Source organism: Mastacembelus armatus, chromosome 15 (genome assembly GCF_900324485.2).
Source record: "Mastacembelus armatus chromosome 15, fMasArm1.2, whole genome shotgun sequence".
NCBI classification, from domain to species: domain Eukaryota; kingdom Metazoa; phylum Chordata; class Actinopteri; order Synbranchiformes; family Mastacembelidae; genus Mastacembelus; species Mastacembelus armatus.
Window position 1 is genome coordinate 1,906,312 of NC_046647.1, and position 16,226 is coordinate 1,922,537.

At 40.4% G+C, this 16,226-nt stretch overlaps 1 protein-coding gene across 1 annotated transcript; it reads right to left on the minus strand.

The window, feature by feature from the left end:
* Positions 1-7,628: 7,628 nt before the first annotated feature.
* On the minus strand, positions 7,629-16,021 carry cdk1 (cyclin dependent kinase 1). The gene is made up of 8 exons (XM_026309917.1): positions 15,949-16,021; positions 15,301-15,343; positions 14,942-15,098; positions 13,253-13,376; positions 10,629-10,799; positions 10,323-10,486; positions 9,534-9,675; positions 7,629-7,896 (listed from the first exon to the last, which is right to left on the minus strand). Exons 2-8 carry the CDS (start codon positions 15,335-15,337, stop codon positions 7,780-7,782), a joined length of 912 nt encoding a protein of 303 aa, XP_026165702.1. The 5' UTR covers positions 15,338-15,343; positions 15,949-16,021; the 3' UTR covers positions 7,629-7,779.
* Positions 16,022-16,226: the final 205 nt, after the last annotated feature.

Sequence of the window (16,226 nt, forward strand, 5' to 3'; positions counted from 1 at the left end):
GCTTGTTGGCTGCGATTTTCAACACAGAAGATGATCTTTGTACAAGCTTTTTGGAATTTCAATGTATATGTTTCAAAGCATATATTTTTGACAGAAGTCTTCTCCAATGCTTTTTCAACAAAAGAACACGCTTTAACAATAGTCAAATGTTTCCTGGGGCCAGAGCGGGCGACATCGAGTCAAATCTGAAGCTGCTGGCTAAGGCTAATCGTAAATATGGGAAAATTGTTATTCACGTCGGCAGCAATGACACCCGATTACGCCAATCGGAGGTCACTAAAATTAATGTTGAGTCGGTGTGTAACTTTGCTAAATTAATGTCGGACTCCGTAGTTTTCTCTGGACCCCTCCCCAATCTGACCAGCGATGACATGTTTAGCCGCATGTCGTCGTTCCGTCGCTGGCTGTCTAGGTGGTGTCCAGCAAACGATGTGGGCTTCATAGACAATTGGGCCACTTTCTGGGGAAAACCCGGTCTGATAGCGAGAGATGGCATCCATCCCACTTTGAATGGTGCAGCTCTCATCTCTAGGAATTTGGCCGAGTTTATTAGCCGACCTAAAGCCTGACAATCCAGGGTGGGGACCGGGATGCAGAGACTGAGTCTAAAACGCCTCTCTGCAGTTTCCTTAGAGCCGTCATGCAGCGTTTGGAAGAAAATTCCACTACAGCAGATGTTTATCCGACAACGCTGTTAATAAATTTAAGAAAATGATTCCATCTTTATTTGCATCTATGCCAAGTATAAACATAGTGGAGGGCAGCTGCCTCAATCCCACTCCCTACCAAATTGATCATGTTGCTGACAGCACTGTAGCCTCACTATGTGAAACGCTTGATACTGTGGCCCCTCTGAAAAAGAATTTAGTGAATCAGAGGAGATTAGCCCCATGGTACAGTTCACATATTCATACCTTAAAGCAGGCATCACGAAGGCTGGAAAGGAAGTGGCAAGTGGTAGTTGTCCATTTGTCAGACTCTTTTTGCCAGCAGATTCCTGTGACCCTGGTTAAGGAATAAGCAGGTATAGATGATGGATGGGTGTATTGTGTATTTACAAAATAGTAGGTAATACATTTCCCAACAACACAGTGATAACAAACTATTTGAGCTGCATTTCACACATAAAATGGCTGCATGCCTGAACAAAGAAAATCACTAAAACAATACTGCATATGAGAGGTAAATGTAAAGGTGTTGTAAAGGTGCTGCATTTGCAGCAGAGTTTATCATGTTCCTGAGAACATGACCTTTAGAGACGACACCAGTCTATCAGCCATGTTGCGACAGTGTAAAGCAATCCTAAGTATGTGGCCCCTGAAATGGGTCATTATAAAAAGTGTTTCAGAAAGTTGAGTTTGTATCCTGGCAACAGTATGGATTTTATGGATTTTCATGGATTTTACATGCATTATCATTTGCTCTTGGTTGAATATAGTATATATATATAAGTGTGGCAATGAAGTGACCGAAATTTGGCACTAAAAAATAATAACACTTGGCACTGAAAACATAAACGGAACTGAAGCGTAAAACATTGGCATCTAAACATTTCTGCTGAAAACAAAAACATTGACATTGAAAAAAGTAATACTGAAAATTTTTACAACCTTCTCAGTTTCTGTTGATGTCAGTTTTTTCAATGCCAAAGTTTTTTTGTTTTTGTTTTTTTTTTAGTGACAATCTTCTGATTTTCAGCCGATGTGTGTTTTTCAATGCTGAAGTTATTTTTTGATGAGGAGGGGAGGGCTCTAAGGGTTGGGGCTAAGAAGACCCTGATTACTGCATATTCAGCAGAAAACTACAATTAAACTGCAATTAAATCTGTCCGTCTCTGTTTTTCCACACAGAAGTGAGCTAGTTTGAAGTTATTTGTTAACTAACTAGGCTATCTTAATACTGCTTTGGCAGAGGTCTGCTGGAGCAAGTGCTGTGGGTAAGTGGTCTTATACTACACTCAAGTGTAGAAAAGCACTATGCTATACAAACACTATTTGTCCATTCACCCACTCACTCACACATTCATACACCAGTGGAACAACTTAGGGTTCAGTGTCTTGCCCAAGGACACTTTGGCCTGTGGCCCAGGGAAGCCAAGGATCAAACCACCAAACTCTTAGTTCATGGTCAACCTGCTCTACCTCCTGAACCACAGCCGGGGTGTGGCCCAGGGACCCAGTGGTGCTCCCTTATGTCAGTGAGTCTTGTGAGTGAGTCCTCCATACACCAAACTTGGTAGGTGTATGGAACACCCCACTATGAACATTTTTTACATATATGTTGCTGTAGCCAAGCCCAACAGGTAGTATATGGGATTTTGTGTGTTTTGACATGCAACATACATGCAACATACATGAAAAACCTTGGAGTTATTTTTGACCAGGACATGTCCTTTAACTCACACATAAAACAAATCTCTAGAACTGCATTCTTTCACCTGCGCAACATTTCCAAAATTAGGAACATCCTGTCTCAAAATGATGCAGAAAAACTAGTCCATGCATTTGTTTCCTCAAGGCTAGATTACTGTAACTCATTACTATCTGGATGTCCTAATATCTTAATAAAAAGCCTCCAATTAATCCAGAATGCTGCAGCCAGAGTCCTGACAGGAACTAGCAAGAGAGATCATATTTCTCCTATATTGGCTTCTCTTCATTGGCTCCCTGTAAAATATAGAATAGAATTTAAAATCCTTCTTCTCACATACAAATCCCTTCATAATCAAGCTCCTTCATACCTCAAAGACCTCATAGTACCATATTATCCAAATAGACCACTTCTCTCTCAGAGTGCAGGTCTACTTGTGGTTCCCAGAGTTTCCAAAAGCAGAATGGGAGGCAGAGCCTTTAGTTATCAAGCTCCTCTCCTGTGGAACCAGCTCCCAGTCTGGGTTCAGGAGGCAGACGCTCTCTATACTTTTAAGGCTAGACTTAAAACCTTCCTCTTTGACAAAGCATATAGTTAGGGCTGGCTTCAGTCTATAGGCCTAGACTGCCCGAGGACCATCGGTGCACTGAGCTCCCCCCCTTCTCTCCTCCCACCTCATGTATATTCCACCATTGAATGTCACTAACCTTGTGCTCTCTCTCTCTCCCCTGGTTTGTGCTCTCTCCCTCTCTCTCTGTTCTCTCTGTACCTTCTGCAGGTGTCCCTGGTCCTGGAGCTGTATATCGCTGATGTGCAGTTACTGGTCCCACCAACCTGCAGTGTCTATCTGTTGTTTATTGTTGCTGTTCTTTTCTCTCTCCTCTATCCACTCACCCCAACCGGTCGAGGCAGATGGCCGCCCAAACTGAGCCCGGTTCTGCTGGAGGTTTTTTTTTCTTCCGTTAAAGGGAGTTTTTTCCTCTCCACTGTCACCAAGTGCTTGCTCATAAGGGAATTGTTGGGTTTTTAGTTTTAGTTTTTGTAAAGTGCCTTGAGATGATTTGTATTGTGATTTGGCGCTATACAAATAAAATTGAATTGAATTGAATTGAACATACTCCTCCTACACTATACATTCGAGATGCGGCAAATTTGGTATACATGATGTCAAGATGTTGCAGATGTCAAATTGTGAGGATTTTTTGATATGTTGTAATATGATGAAATGGTGGTATGATGACTTTTAATAACTCACCAAATAAACAGGAAATGTGTCATAAATTCACCATGCATCGTTTGAAAAGCATCAAACTTCACTGGTTATTGAGAATAATGACTATGATGATATATGATGATATACACAGCTGCAACATAACAGACTGATGTAGCGCCACTGTCTGGTAACAGAAAGAATGGCTTTTTAACCTGTCTTGAATATTCATTTTGGTATGATGGTCTTGTGGTTGCATATAGATTCAGCTACACACACCAATCTTGGAGCTGCCAAGGATGAACATTTTTTGTATCTACATTGCTATAGCCAGGCCCAACAGGAAGTATTTGGGAATTTGACATACTTCCAGAGTTTCCCAGGAGAAATAACAAAATGGGAGACAGGTGTGAAATACAGGAGACTCCCGGGAAAAAGGGGAAGGTATGGTCATTACCCAGAGTCAATGCTCAGGGTTTGAACCTGTTGAATCTGCTGCTCATGTGGCTGCTGCTGTGGACTTGTTCTAGCAGACCTCTGTCAAAACCAATACAACATTATTAAGCTAATGAAAGGTAACTTCATATCAGCCCAATTCTATGTGGAATAAACAGGACAGACAGACTTATTTGCAGCTCTGGCTGAATTCATGCTGCTTTACAGTCATGCTAGGCAGTGAGAATTACTGTAATTAGATATCCATAATGGCATCTCTCCTCATCTGTATTTTCACTACTTAAAATGGTAATGGTATCCATGAATTCCACTATAACATTCTCACTAGTAGAAACTGTATTTGATGAGGTTTACAGCATAGTAGTTAGGTTGAACGGTGAGGCATTAGCCATGCTGTTTGGTCCTTAATATGCAAATTATATGCAGAACATAGAGTAACCATGTCTCCTAGCCCTGCCCATGACAGCCCACCATGACAGGTATTATTTTTTAGTGCCAAAGTTCAAGTGTCACTGTTCTGGCTCCATACATTGTACATGGTTTAACAGATGTAAGATGAAATGAGTTATGCTGGATGTTCAAAGTGAGGACACCTCTGAGAAGTGTATTATAAAGCATCACCTTCTTAAAACAATGGCCTATGTCATTTTTTTGACAAAAATGATTTTTTTTGCCCAAGTCACAAAACAGAGTGACTTTTATAGGCTTTTCAAGATGGTGTCCGCTTCAAAAAGAAAGAACTTTCACCTAGTTAGTGAAATTATTTCCATAATACAGAACCCACCACTAGCATTTTCAAATGTTTGTGGTACACCATGGTCTGTCACAGTAGTGGGGGAAAAAGTGCACTATTTTTTGCAGACATCACTTATTCCAGAAGTAATTTGGCCCAAGACAGCTTCAAAATTGTGTAAATCATAAAGGCAGGTTCATAAATTGGCTTAAGTCATCTAATCATAATCATCACAACAATCCTCTTATGTTATATAATTGACTGACAGCATTATTTGTATGTTCATCTGTTGCCATAAGCATGTTGTGTGAAATGATTAATAAATAATAAATAAATGTTTCAGTTTTTTGAAAAACTTGAAAATATGACTTAGGCCATTAATTTAAGATGGTGACGAAAAGCTGAATTCAATCATCTCAAATAATTGCGCCCTCTAGTGAATGCCAACATATCAACCATCTAAACCATGATTGCCTGGATTCCTACTAGCTACTGTATTGGAGAGAGAGACAGAGCACAGTTTTTCATCACAGAAGTGATGCTTGAGGACCATGAAAAATTTAAAGAAATTTGTATCCTAGGCAACTCTGCAAAAACTGAGAAAATGCAGTAAGGTGAATGGCAAAAAGTGTCTGACAAATGGAACATGTCTGACAAACTATACATTTTAATTCCTTCTGTCACCACAACTGTATATCATAGCCTCTGTGATGACATGACAATAAATCCATCCATCCATTATCTATATCCATTTAGCTCTAATTTTGGTCACAGGGATCTGCTGGAACCTATCCCAGCTCTCTTTGGGTGAAAGGCAGGGGTACACCCTGGACAGGCTGCCTGTGAAAGTAAATCTATAATTTATATTTCTCTGTATTCAAAAGGGCAAGTACACACAACAAAAACATGTGAAAGTAAAATACATAATCAGCAGTTTTGAATGACATTGTTTGCTTTGTTCATGTCATCAGCATGTAGGTCGTAGAGGCAAGGCTGCACACCTAAGGTCTGTGTTTTATGGTTAAAAGTAGGAGGAATCAAATTGTCCACTACTGAATTGGCAGATTCCATGACTTTTATATTTAATATTGTTAATATTGGAAACTCAAACCAGTATAAAATAAAAATAGAACAACTGTTGTTGTACTGCTGCAGCTGTCAACCTCTCAAAACTCTATACCACTGCCTCCATTATCCACTCTAATATCAGTAGACAACAGAATTTTGCTTTAACCATTTGTGGTTAATAATTGGAGTGTTTTGGGCAGAATATGAAACCTTAACCCTCCTATTGTCTTCAAATTTATTACGCACCTTTGGTCCTCCTGGGTCAAATTGACCCAGCCTGTTTTGACAGCTTATAAAACATGAGGTATAAAATGATCACCAATTTTTTAGGTTAATCTTTTAAGTGAACTTGTTTCCAACATAATAACATATATTTTACACTTATTTTTAATGTATAGTATGACAGACCTCATTTAAATAAAATTAAATAAAATTATGGGTCATTTTTGAGTAAAAAAATCAGAAATTTTGAATTATTTTCACTATGGTTACGATTAGAGACACACAAGTAGATGTTATATCACAGACTGGTATATAACAAAGTTTAGTGAAGATATTGTTTTGAAACCATTTAAATTATTTTAATGGCAGCAAATAGTCACACCTGTTGTCCTCCTGGGTCATACTGACCCGTAAGGTTTATTAAGCATAAAGTGTAACGTGATCACACCATTCTGTTACATATTTTTAGCCAACATCATTCCAATTACCACTACCAGTATTTTAAACGTCTTTTACATCTCTTATTCTTTTTATTATGCTTAATTTATGAACAATAAACCTCTATTACAATTATACCACATATTTGAATAAAATAAGCAGAAATTATTAGTTAGTTTGGATAACCACTGTAACCACTGACTGGTATATCTCAAACATTAGCCAGGATAGCCAGATCAGCCAGGTCAAAATTGACTGATGCAATTGTATTCATAAATAGAGAACAAAGATATGATTTGCAAAGCACAAAATTTATTTCAAAACTATTTTCAACCTCTTTAGAATACAATCAACAGAAAAACTGTGTGTGTGTTTGTGTAGCCCCATCAAGGTAGATCAGAAGTTGTGAACAAATCAGCAAATTGGTAGCTTTGAAGTTGTGTGTGTGGGTGTTGGAGGTCATTTGGGAGTTGGGGTGTGTGTGTAAATAAGTTCATTGGGCTGTAAAGCGCAATAGTATACATATATAGTATAGGGGTGGGCAATCCATGTTCCTCGAGGGCCACTGCCCTGCTTGTTTTTCAGCTTCTGATTGGCAGAACACACCTGACCCAGGTAATCAGCATTGGTAAGGCAGGCATAGTTGGAAAACAAGCAGGGCTTTGGCCCTCAGTGCCCTATTCTCAGTGCCCACCTCTGGTATAGTATATAACCCATTGCACCACTAAATGTGGCCGTGTCAAATTGACCCGGGAAGACCACAGGTTCTATAAATTTTAATAAAGCACACACAATTCAGCAAAAACAGACATAATTCATACCTGACAACCTGATGGTTAATTGTGTATTCTTTAGATGACTGATTTATAAGATAAATTGGGGGGGACATGTGTCTAGTTTGAAAAATCTTATTTTAGCATACATCTTTTCTATGATTTGTGAACACATTTTAAAAATAAGACCCCAGATCTACCATTAGAATGTCCTAGATTATAAAAACACCAAATGGTCCAACCATTCATTTAGTACAGAATGACTTACCTTTTGATAATTTCAAATGTTTTAAATTTGTAATACCTGATATTTTCAGGTCAATACTGAGAACAGTGTAATAAATCACTTAAAGTCTAGTGAATGACAGAAAGTGCAGTTTATTGAAAAGACTGTTGAAAGACAAAACTTTGCTAAAAAGTTCTCCATCAATTTTCACACACGTACATATTTACATAATGATAATCCACAACAGGTATAAATGTGCTTGATTGTAAAATCAGTATACATTTTAGATTTTGTTGATGCTGGCAGCCGGCAGGGTGGATTTGTCCAAGTCATCAAAGTATGGGTGAGCCATGGCGTCCCGTGCTGAGATTCTCTTAGGAGGATTGTAGGTCAGCATTTTCTACAAAATAGAAGCAAGACAAAAAAAAAAAAAAAAGTTAGTTTATTAGAAGCTGAAGCCTGTAATGATGTAACTGGCATTCCTGCATCATGATTATACAGAGATGTTTTTTAAAGACTAAGAATTTAAATGCGATCGCCATGCAAGTTCAAGTGACCAACCCTAGTTAGATATAGGTGTGTATTTTTTCCATCCATCCATTTTCTATACCCGCTTTTCCTGGATCAGGGTCACGGGGCTCTCTCTCGGGTGGAAGGCAGGGGTACACCCTGAACGTGTGCATTTTTTAATTTTTTTAAAATCTACCTTCCACCAAGGGAAAACATGAAAACATATGCTTTGTTTTTCTGGCACTTTAATGTTTGTGTTCTGTTGACATTAATGTCATTGAAATTGTGAATGGAGACAAATGTGGACAATGATTGAGATAGCTGTTGATGGCACTAACATACTATTGTACATGTTGTTTTCCAACAACATATATAGACACTTCTGTGGCCTATTCTCTACCTTGCAGTGTAGATTTGCTCTGAAAGATGGAGGGCCAAAACGGGAATCAGTCACCCTTACCCAGTGACCTTTTGAGCAGTTTTAATTTAGGCAATGAAACCCATTGACTTCCGGTTACATCACTGGTGATGCGTCCCAGTGCATCTAAGAAGATATATCTTGCGCACTGAAGCCTGGGAAAAGCACCTAGGAAAGACTAGGTGCCAACCAACAAAAATTTGGTGAGCACTGGAAAGACAGTTGATGGCTCGGAAAGACAGTACCCGGGGCAGGACGAATTAGCATCACAGCATGAGAGAGAAAAACCCATTTAAGCTACAGAACATTCTTCAGAAAGATATCCGTAGGAGATCCCAAGGGGTGGGAGAACCCCCGATAAGAGCATTCATGATCATGATTCATGATGATGTTACTGTCACCACATCTGTCCCTCAAGAAGCTTGTCACGTGGGCAAGAATGAGCTTTAAGTTCATAAAGTCGAGATCCATGGTGCTGAAAAGGGGGAAAGTGGTTGACACTTTCTGTTTCTCCTTATCTGGGATGGTCATCCCCCCTCCAACAGAGGGCAGTCAGTACAGAGTCTGAGGAAGTTCTTTGACTCTACTCTGAAAGGTGTTACCACCATTCAGAAATCCAACAAAGAACTGGAAGGTTGGCTTACCAAGGTCAACAAGTCAGGCTTGCTGGATAGATTTACAGCATGGGTTTATCATTACTCCATCTTACTTAGAGTCTTGTGGCCCTTGCTGGCTTACTCTTAGTGTCAACAGTGGAGGCCCTGGAAATGGAATGTCTGGTTTTCTCTGCAAGAGGCTGGGCTTTCCCCACAGCCTTAGCAGCGCAGTCCTCTACAGGACTGCAACGTCTTGTGGCTCCTATTCAGTGGTCTCACTAAAGAGTTTAAGGTGGCACACAAAAGAGAGGCCCTTCAGTACAGGGACATCCAGGACTAGAAGATGTCATGAACTGGCATAGAGGTGAGAACAGGGAGGAAGTTAAGAGCAGAAAAATAAGCAGGGCAGTGGCTCTCAAGTATAGAGGTTGGCTACCCCCGACCTACAACAAGATTGCATTGAGCTGTACTACGGTAACTGTGTTTCTATAGCTTAACTTCATTCAGCCTTACCGCCAGTAGGTCCAGACCATTCTTATCCAGGTTTTTCACCATTGACGAAAGGTTGCCAGACTTCCATTTAGGGAAGGTGTTTTTGTAGTCAGGAAGACTCTCTACATCAGGCCACACATCATTGTTTGGGGTTCCCAGAGTCCTGGGAAGAAAAAAAAAGGTTCCATAAAGTTCTGCAGGAAAGCACTGTTTCAGGGGATCATGGATGTCAGAAACAACCTGTATTTCACCAAAGGAACGAGGGACTAAATCTACTGTCAGCCCTGGAGATACACACCTACTTTGACATAAATGTTTGCAGGCTGAACATTGCTGATTGATCAAACAATGCAGCAAATACAAGTTGTCATGAGAAAATTCAAATAAAACTTACTGGATGCCATCTTTAATAGTATCACATATTTCTTCCATCTCCAATGGAGTTAAAAAGGTTAGCTTTGTTGTTGGCTTCCCAGCAATCAGGTGAGACAAAATGTTTATTTACAGATAAATTCATGGCAGTTACACACTGAGGCAGATATAAAAAGTGATCTCAGCACAATGCTATTGTGGAAAAAGCACTGTTCCACAGTGGCAGGCCTCCATCTCTCCATAACTCAAGCATCTGAGTCAACAGTACAAAAAAAAAAAAAAAATTAATAACGGTTGTGTCCTTATGTGTGAGATGAGTCTGGGACACTGCCATCATTTAACTTTGTCATTGATTTAATTTGGCTAAATTTCAGTGGACATTTATTTAAGCTTACTTGGACCTACAGTATAAATGTATGTGTGCTCTGGTGTGTCTACCTGAAGATCCTGAAAAGCTGATCTATCTCCGAGTCCCCGTGAAATAGAGGCTTCTTGGTGGCGAGTTCAGCAAAGATGGTCCCAGCGCTCCAAACATCGACAGGTGTTGAATACCGGGGTGACCCCAGGAGGACCTCTGGAGCCCGATACCAAAGGGTTACTACCTGAGAACATACACAAGGGCTTTAGAGGTTTTTTGTTTGCTGATGTTAAATATCCCCTAATACATCTTCCACTCAGAGATGATGAATGACCACTGTGGCCACTTTAGTCCACAGCATGCCACTGGTATTAGTGGATTCTCACCTCATGAGTATAAACCCTGACAGGGACGGCAAAAGCCCGAGCCAAGCCAAAGTCTGCCAGTTTAATAACACCCTTGTTGTCGATCAGGAGGTTCTGGGGTTTCAGGTCCCGGTGGATAACTCGACGACAGTGACAGAATAAAATGCCCTCCAAGATCTGGTAAAGGTAGCTCTAAAAGGTGGGTGGGGGGAGAACCATGAATCAAACAGTGCATGGATAAATCAAGAAAACTTGCCAGTACTCTGAAGAGGAGCAGTTGTCAAATGGCTTTAAACCTGAGAACCTTTTAGTCTTTTAAATGTACAATGTATCAGGATGATGCAGCAGTTGTTCTAAATAAGATATTTATGTGGAGAAAAAGTCTGGCACAGAATGTTAATACTGGTTTGTGAGACTCTGCTAGCTTAGCTGGAATACTACCCACAGCACAGGAATACTGTAAAGTATGTTAATAGCAATCAATAAAGTAATTGTGTGTGTGTGTGTGTGTGTGTGTGTCTTATGGTCAGAGTCTTATGGTCATGGACACAAAAGCCTTCTTGAATCTGCCAGTCTTGGCTTTAGGAGGAATTAGTCTGTGGCTGGAGGTGACAGGTTCCTGAGTTGTAGTGGAAGTCAGGTGTAGTGTAAACAGGAATGGTGCCAGTGCAGTTCCTTGGGGTGCACTGGTGCTGCTCATCACCACATCAAATATGCAGCCATCTAAGCGAACAAACTGTGGCTGCCCAGTGACGTAGTCTGTGATCCACTCCACCATGTCTGCGGAAACTTCCATATCCTGCATCTTTGCACTTAGCAGGTGGGGCTGAATAGTGCTGAAAGCACTTGAAAAGTCAAAGAACACGACTCGCAGTGTTGCCCTGCCTCTCCAGATGGGAGTATGCTCTGTGCATTAAGAAGATGATGGCATCTTCCACTCCGATGTGTTCCTGATATGCAAACTGTAGGGGGTCCAGAAATTCAGACACTTGAGACCTCAGGTGTTGTAGAACCAGTCTCTCAAACACTTTCATGACATATGATGTTAGCGCTACTGGTCTGAAGGCACTAAGGTTACTGGGATGGCCTCTTCTTGGTAATGGGACAATACAGGAAGTTTTCCATAACCTCTCTCCAGAGAGAGGTTGAAGAGAGGGCACCTTAATCATGCCAACTTAAAGTCCATTCTACCCAAATTTCACAGATATGTAAACTTCCCTGATGAGGAAAAACACCTTAGATCAAGTATGCTGCAACATTCCATATGCTTGTAAAGCCAGCCCTCTGCCGCATCTGGGACATTCAGATCATCTGTCTCTGTCCCTTACTCCAGCACACAAACTCAGCTGCAGACAAAGACCATCCACAAAGACTGTCAGAGTATGGACTAAGGAAGCCACCTCAGCCCTGCAGGACTGCTTTGAGGACACAGACTGGGGAGTCTTCGCTAAGGGGACAGACCTGGGGGGACACATCAGCTGTGCTCTCATACATAAACTTCTGTGCTGAGCGTGCGTCTGTAACTAAAACTTTTAAAGTGTTCTTCAATCAGAAATTGTAGTTCAACAGCAAGGTGAGATCTCTGCTCAAAACACGGGATTCAGCGTTTAAGTCTGGGAACCTACTAGTCTACAAGGAGGCACGTTCAGGCCTAAGAAAAGGCATCAGAGAGGCCAAATGCAGGTATAAGCAATACATTGAGGAACACTTTCCCAACAACTCCAGGGGAATGTGGCAAGGAATAAAGACCTTCAGCGGCTACAAGAACAGTCACAGATATATAACCCATAGACAGTACTCTGCCAGACACTCTGAAACATTTCTTTTCTCACTTTGACCAGCGGAACAGTGACGTCAGCAGCCATCCGTCACTGCCAGGAAAGGATGACCTAACACAGCTACACCAGCATCAGGTCAGATCCACACTATGCAGGGTCAACATGAGGAAAGCAGCTGGTCCAGATGGAGTCACTGGATGGATCTTGAAGGCCTGTGCAGACCAGTTAGCAGAGGTATCTACCACCATTTTTAACCTCTCGCTCTTACAGTCTGCTGTCCCCACCAGCCTCAAGTCAGCGGCAATCATCCAGGTTTAAAAGAAAACCAGAGTGAACTGCCTGAATAACTGCTTTAAGTTGCTCTAACTTCAATCATTACCAAATGCTTTGAAAGACTCATACTCTCACAACAAAACTGTCATCCCTGCCAACCTCGGCCCAAACCAGTTTGCTTACCGAGCAATGAAAGATGCAGTCATCAAAGCTCTCCACACTGCACTTACACATGTTGATGAAGGAAACAAGAATGTTTGTGGATTTCAATTCAGCTTTTAATACAATCATGTTGTACTCTGACCAGCTGCCATTCAGATTGGCCCATTAAAAAAATAAATAAAAAGTAGAATGTATGGCATTTATATATACAATATAATAAAATTAACATAACATTATATTATAACCATATAAGCAGTTTTAAAAAACAGCACATAACTGGCATTAGTATTTTCAGGTCAACATGTTTCTTGAAACATATAAGATTCCACAGTACTAACCCAAATTCTTCACCTGCAAAAACGAACTTGTCATACACAAACAGAAGATCCCTAAGATGGAGGGCTGAGAGTTTAATGACAAGCAAACAATTACCTTAACCAACATAGGGTCCATGTACTGGCCAGAGGGAATGGAATCCAGGTATTTCTTCAAGTCCATAGAGAGGAACTCAAAGATGAGGTAGAGGCGAGACTCCTGCATCAGGACATCCAGGAGTCTGACATACAAATATACACAAGTAAGTTCATACTGTATTTATGTATTCATGTTTTTAGTGCAGTGCATGAATATTTATGTTTTAGAAAGTTTCCATAGATGAAAGCTGAAACAATCTGGCAATGCACTGCACTCTGCAATCAAAAATGGTGTAGTGAAAACCTGGGTAAACATGTTTTGACTGTAAAGACAAAGGATCAAATATGACACCTTTCCAGAGTTGTAAACTCATAGTGACTCACCTTGCAGTGGTCTTGTGTCAAATAATCCAATCAATTCTGTTAATCACACTGGAAATGTTTACCTTTTTACTGGACCTATAACAACATCCCTATACACAAAAGACATTGAGCTTTAAACACAGGACCATTTTTAGTGTTTGCTAACAGAGCCAACAGACTACTTGTACAAAGAGTGGAGTCAACACTGTAAATACATTTTTGTTGGCACTGGCAGCAAAGACATGCTGGTCGCCCATGTTGACGTCTTTCTGTGATTTCTAAGTAACTTTGTGGCCCTTTCCGAAGTTACTGTGAGATCAAAAAGTGGCTGATGTCAATTTTGCATCCTATGTCACTTAGGGCTGCAACAAATGCCTATCTTAATTGATTAATGACTCATTAAAGAATATAAAGAGTTCTGTTCTGTTTATTGTCAATATATGAACCTTAAACATATGCAATAAAAAAATAATACATTTTATGCAGTAACATTTAAACAGATCTTAAGTTCTATTACACAAAGAAGGCACTTTACTAAAATGTCACACTGAAGGTGAATGGTATAAACCCTATTGAAGTGACATGCTTTCAGACATGCACCTGAACATTAAGTCTGACTTGGACAATCTCCCACTGGGTGCTGCACGTTACATCTGGCTGTCCTATATGGGCTATAGCTTTTTTTTTTTTTTTTAAATTCACTAAATTCAGAGGAAATGTAGACCAGAAGCCTAAATCAACATGCAGAGGTTAAGGGTGACATGGGTCTTAAGAGTCAATGTGGACCGACATCAGATAAAAACAGAAGTCTGTCTGCTCAGTGAGATGTACAAGTTACTGTCAATTAGCCTGAGAAACAAAAACTATTATCAGACTGATTATTTGACCACATAACAGAAAAACTAGAAGGAGGCTCCACCACTTTCCACATAGTGTCAAAATTGGTTAATTGCAGAAATTTCTTCTCTGTTTCTGCCATTTTCATCTCCATAACCACTCACTGCATCACCGTGCCAAACAACTACATCACTAGACCTAACTAATTTATAAGTATGTTTGTTGCCAACTGTTTAAATAACTGAATTTTATCAATTACAGATTAGTTGTTGTAGCCCTGCAGGTATGTGTGTGACAGTCACATAGCATTTATTTGCATTGTAAGAAAGTAAAACAGCAGCACATAAAAAAGTGACATACCACTCAGAGCTGACACATGCCATGACAACAGCAAAAGTAGACCATCAGCCATTTTATAAGCTCAACACTTGTTATTTTTGGGCACACTTTAGTGAGATTTTATGCAGCTGTTCTCCACAAGCCACTACTCCAGACAAAGTGAGCATACCGTACAACATTGGGGTGTTTCAGCTCCTGAAGCAGAGAGACCTCTCTGACAGCAGTGCTGGGAACCCCATCCTCCTCACTCTCCAGACGGATCTTCTTCATAGCCACAACCTGCCCTGTGGCCTTGTGCCTGCCCTTGTACACCACCCCATAGGTACCTGCAAGACCAACAAACACCTAAGGTAATTTTATAGTGTTAGGCAGACCCTAATTGACGCCAAATACACTTTATGGTCATGACATTGGTACCTATAATGATAATGTTACCGTAACCTTGCTTCCATCATTTTATCTGCAGAACATCTGTAGTATGAATAAAGTGAATACATTTAATTAAGAGCAGAAAACATTAAGACAGACCTTCACCAATTTTCTCTATTTTCAAGTAGTCTTCCATTTTTGCCTGAAAGAAGAAAAACAGGGTTTCATTAGTCTCCAACGGCGTCAACCAATGCTTAGCGTTTCCTCACACTGCGCGATTTTATCTAACGCTAGCGTTAACTTAGTGCCATTAGGTTAATGTGACTATTTAATAAAACAACAGCGCTGTGAATTTCTAACGCTAAATTGCTGAGACAAATCCAACAGCTGAAATTACTACTCTCAGTTTAGCTGTTTACAGTAATGTTAACTTATTGCATAGGAAGCATTACAACGTGCACAAGTTGGTATTACAATCACCGAGTAAGACAAATTAACGTTAACGTTGCGTTGTCTGAGTAACAGTAAATAAACTTACTTCCTCAGTGGCTGTTAACTAATGCCAGTGTTTTCGACAGTAACTTCATATGAACGCGCTAATGGTCAGCTCCCTTGTCGTTGAAGCTACCGTTTTAGTCATGCTAAGGTTAGCTAAGCTTAACCTCTTGACGAGCGTAATGCTACATTTATTTTCTAATGGTAGCCCCAATTTCTTTCCAGATGCGTTTGGTCCTCGATTACTGCTGATCGCACAGATCACTGGAGTCATATTTGACCTGTATAAAATGTATAATGAATAACACATACCTGACGATGTCTCGTTTCGTACGATATGTACAAACTGCCGCTGGGATGCTTGTTTGAATTCACCGCAGTTCTGAACCGGTTCAAAACTGTCCAATGAGCTCGCACCATGTATTTCAAAGCCACCAATCACAGAACAAGAGCTTGTCACATGAGCTGGGCGGGAGCGAAGGCGGCGACATTGTTTTCCTAAGTTTTGTCTTCTAGGCGGTGCCCTCTTTTTTTTTCCTCTATGTGGATCTTCTAAGCAATTACTAATTGATTATTGTTTTAACGACGAT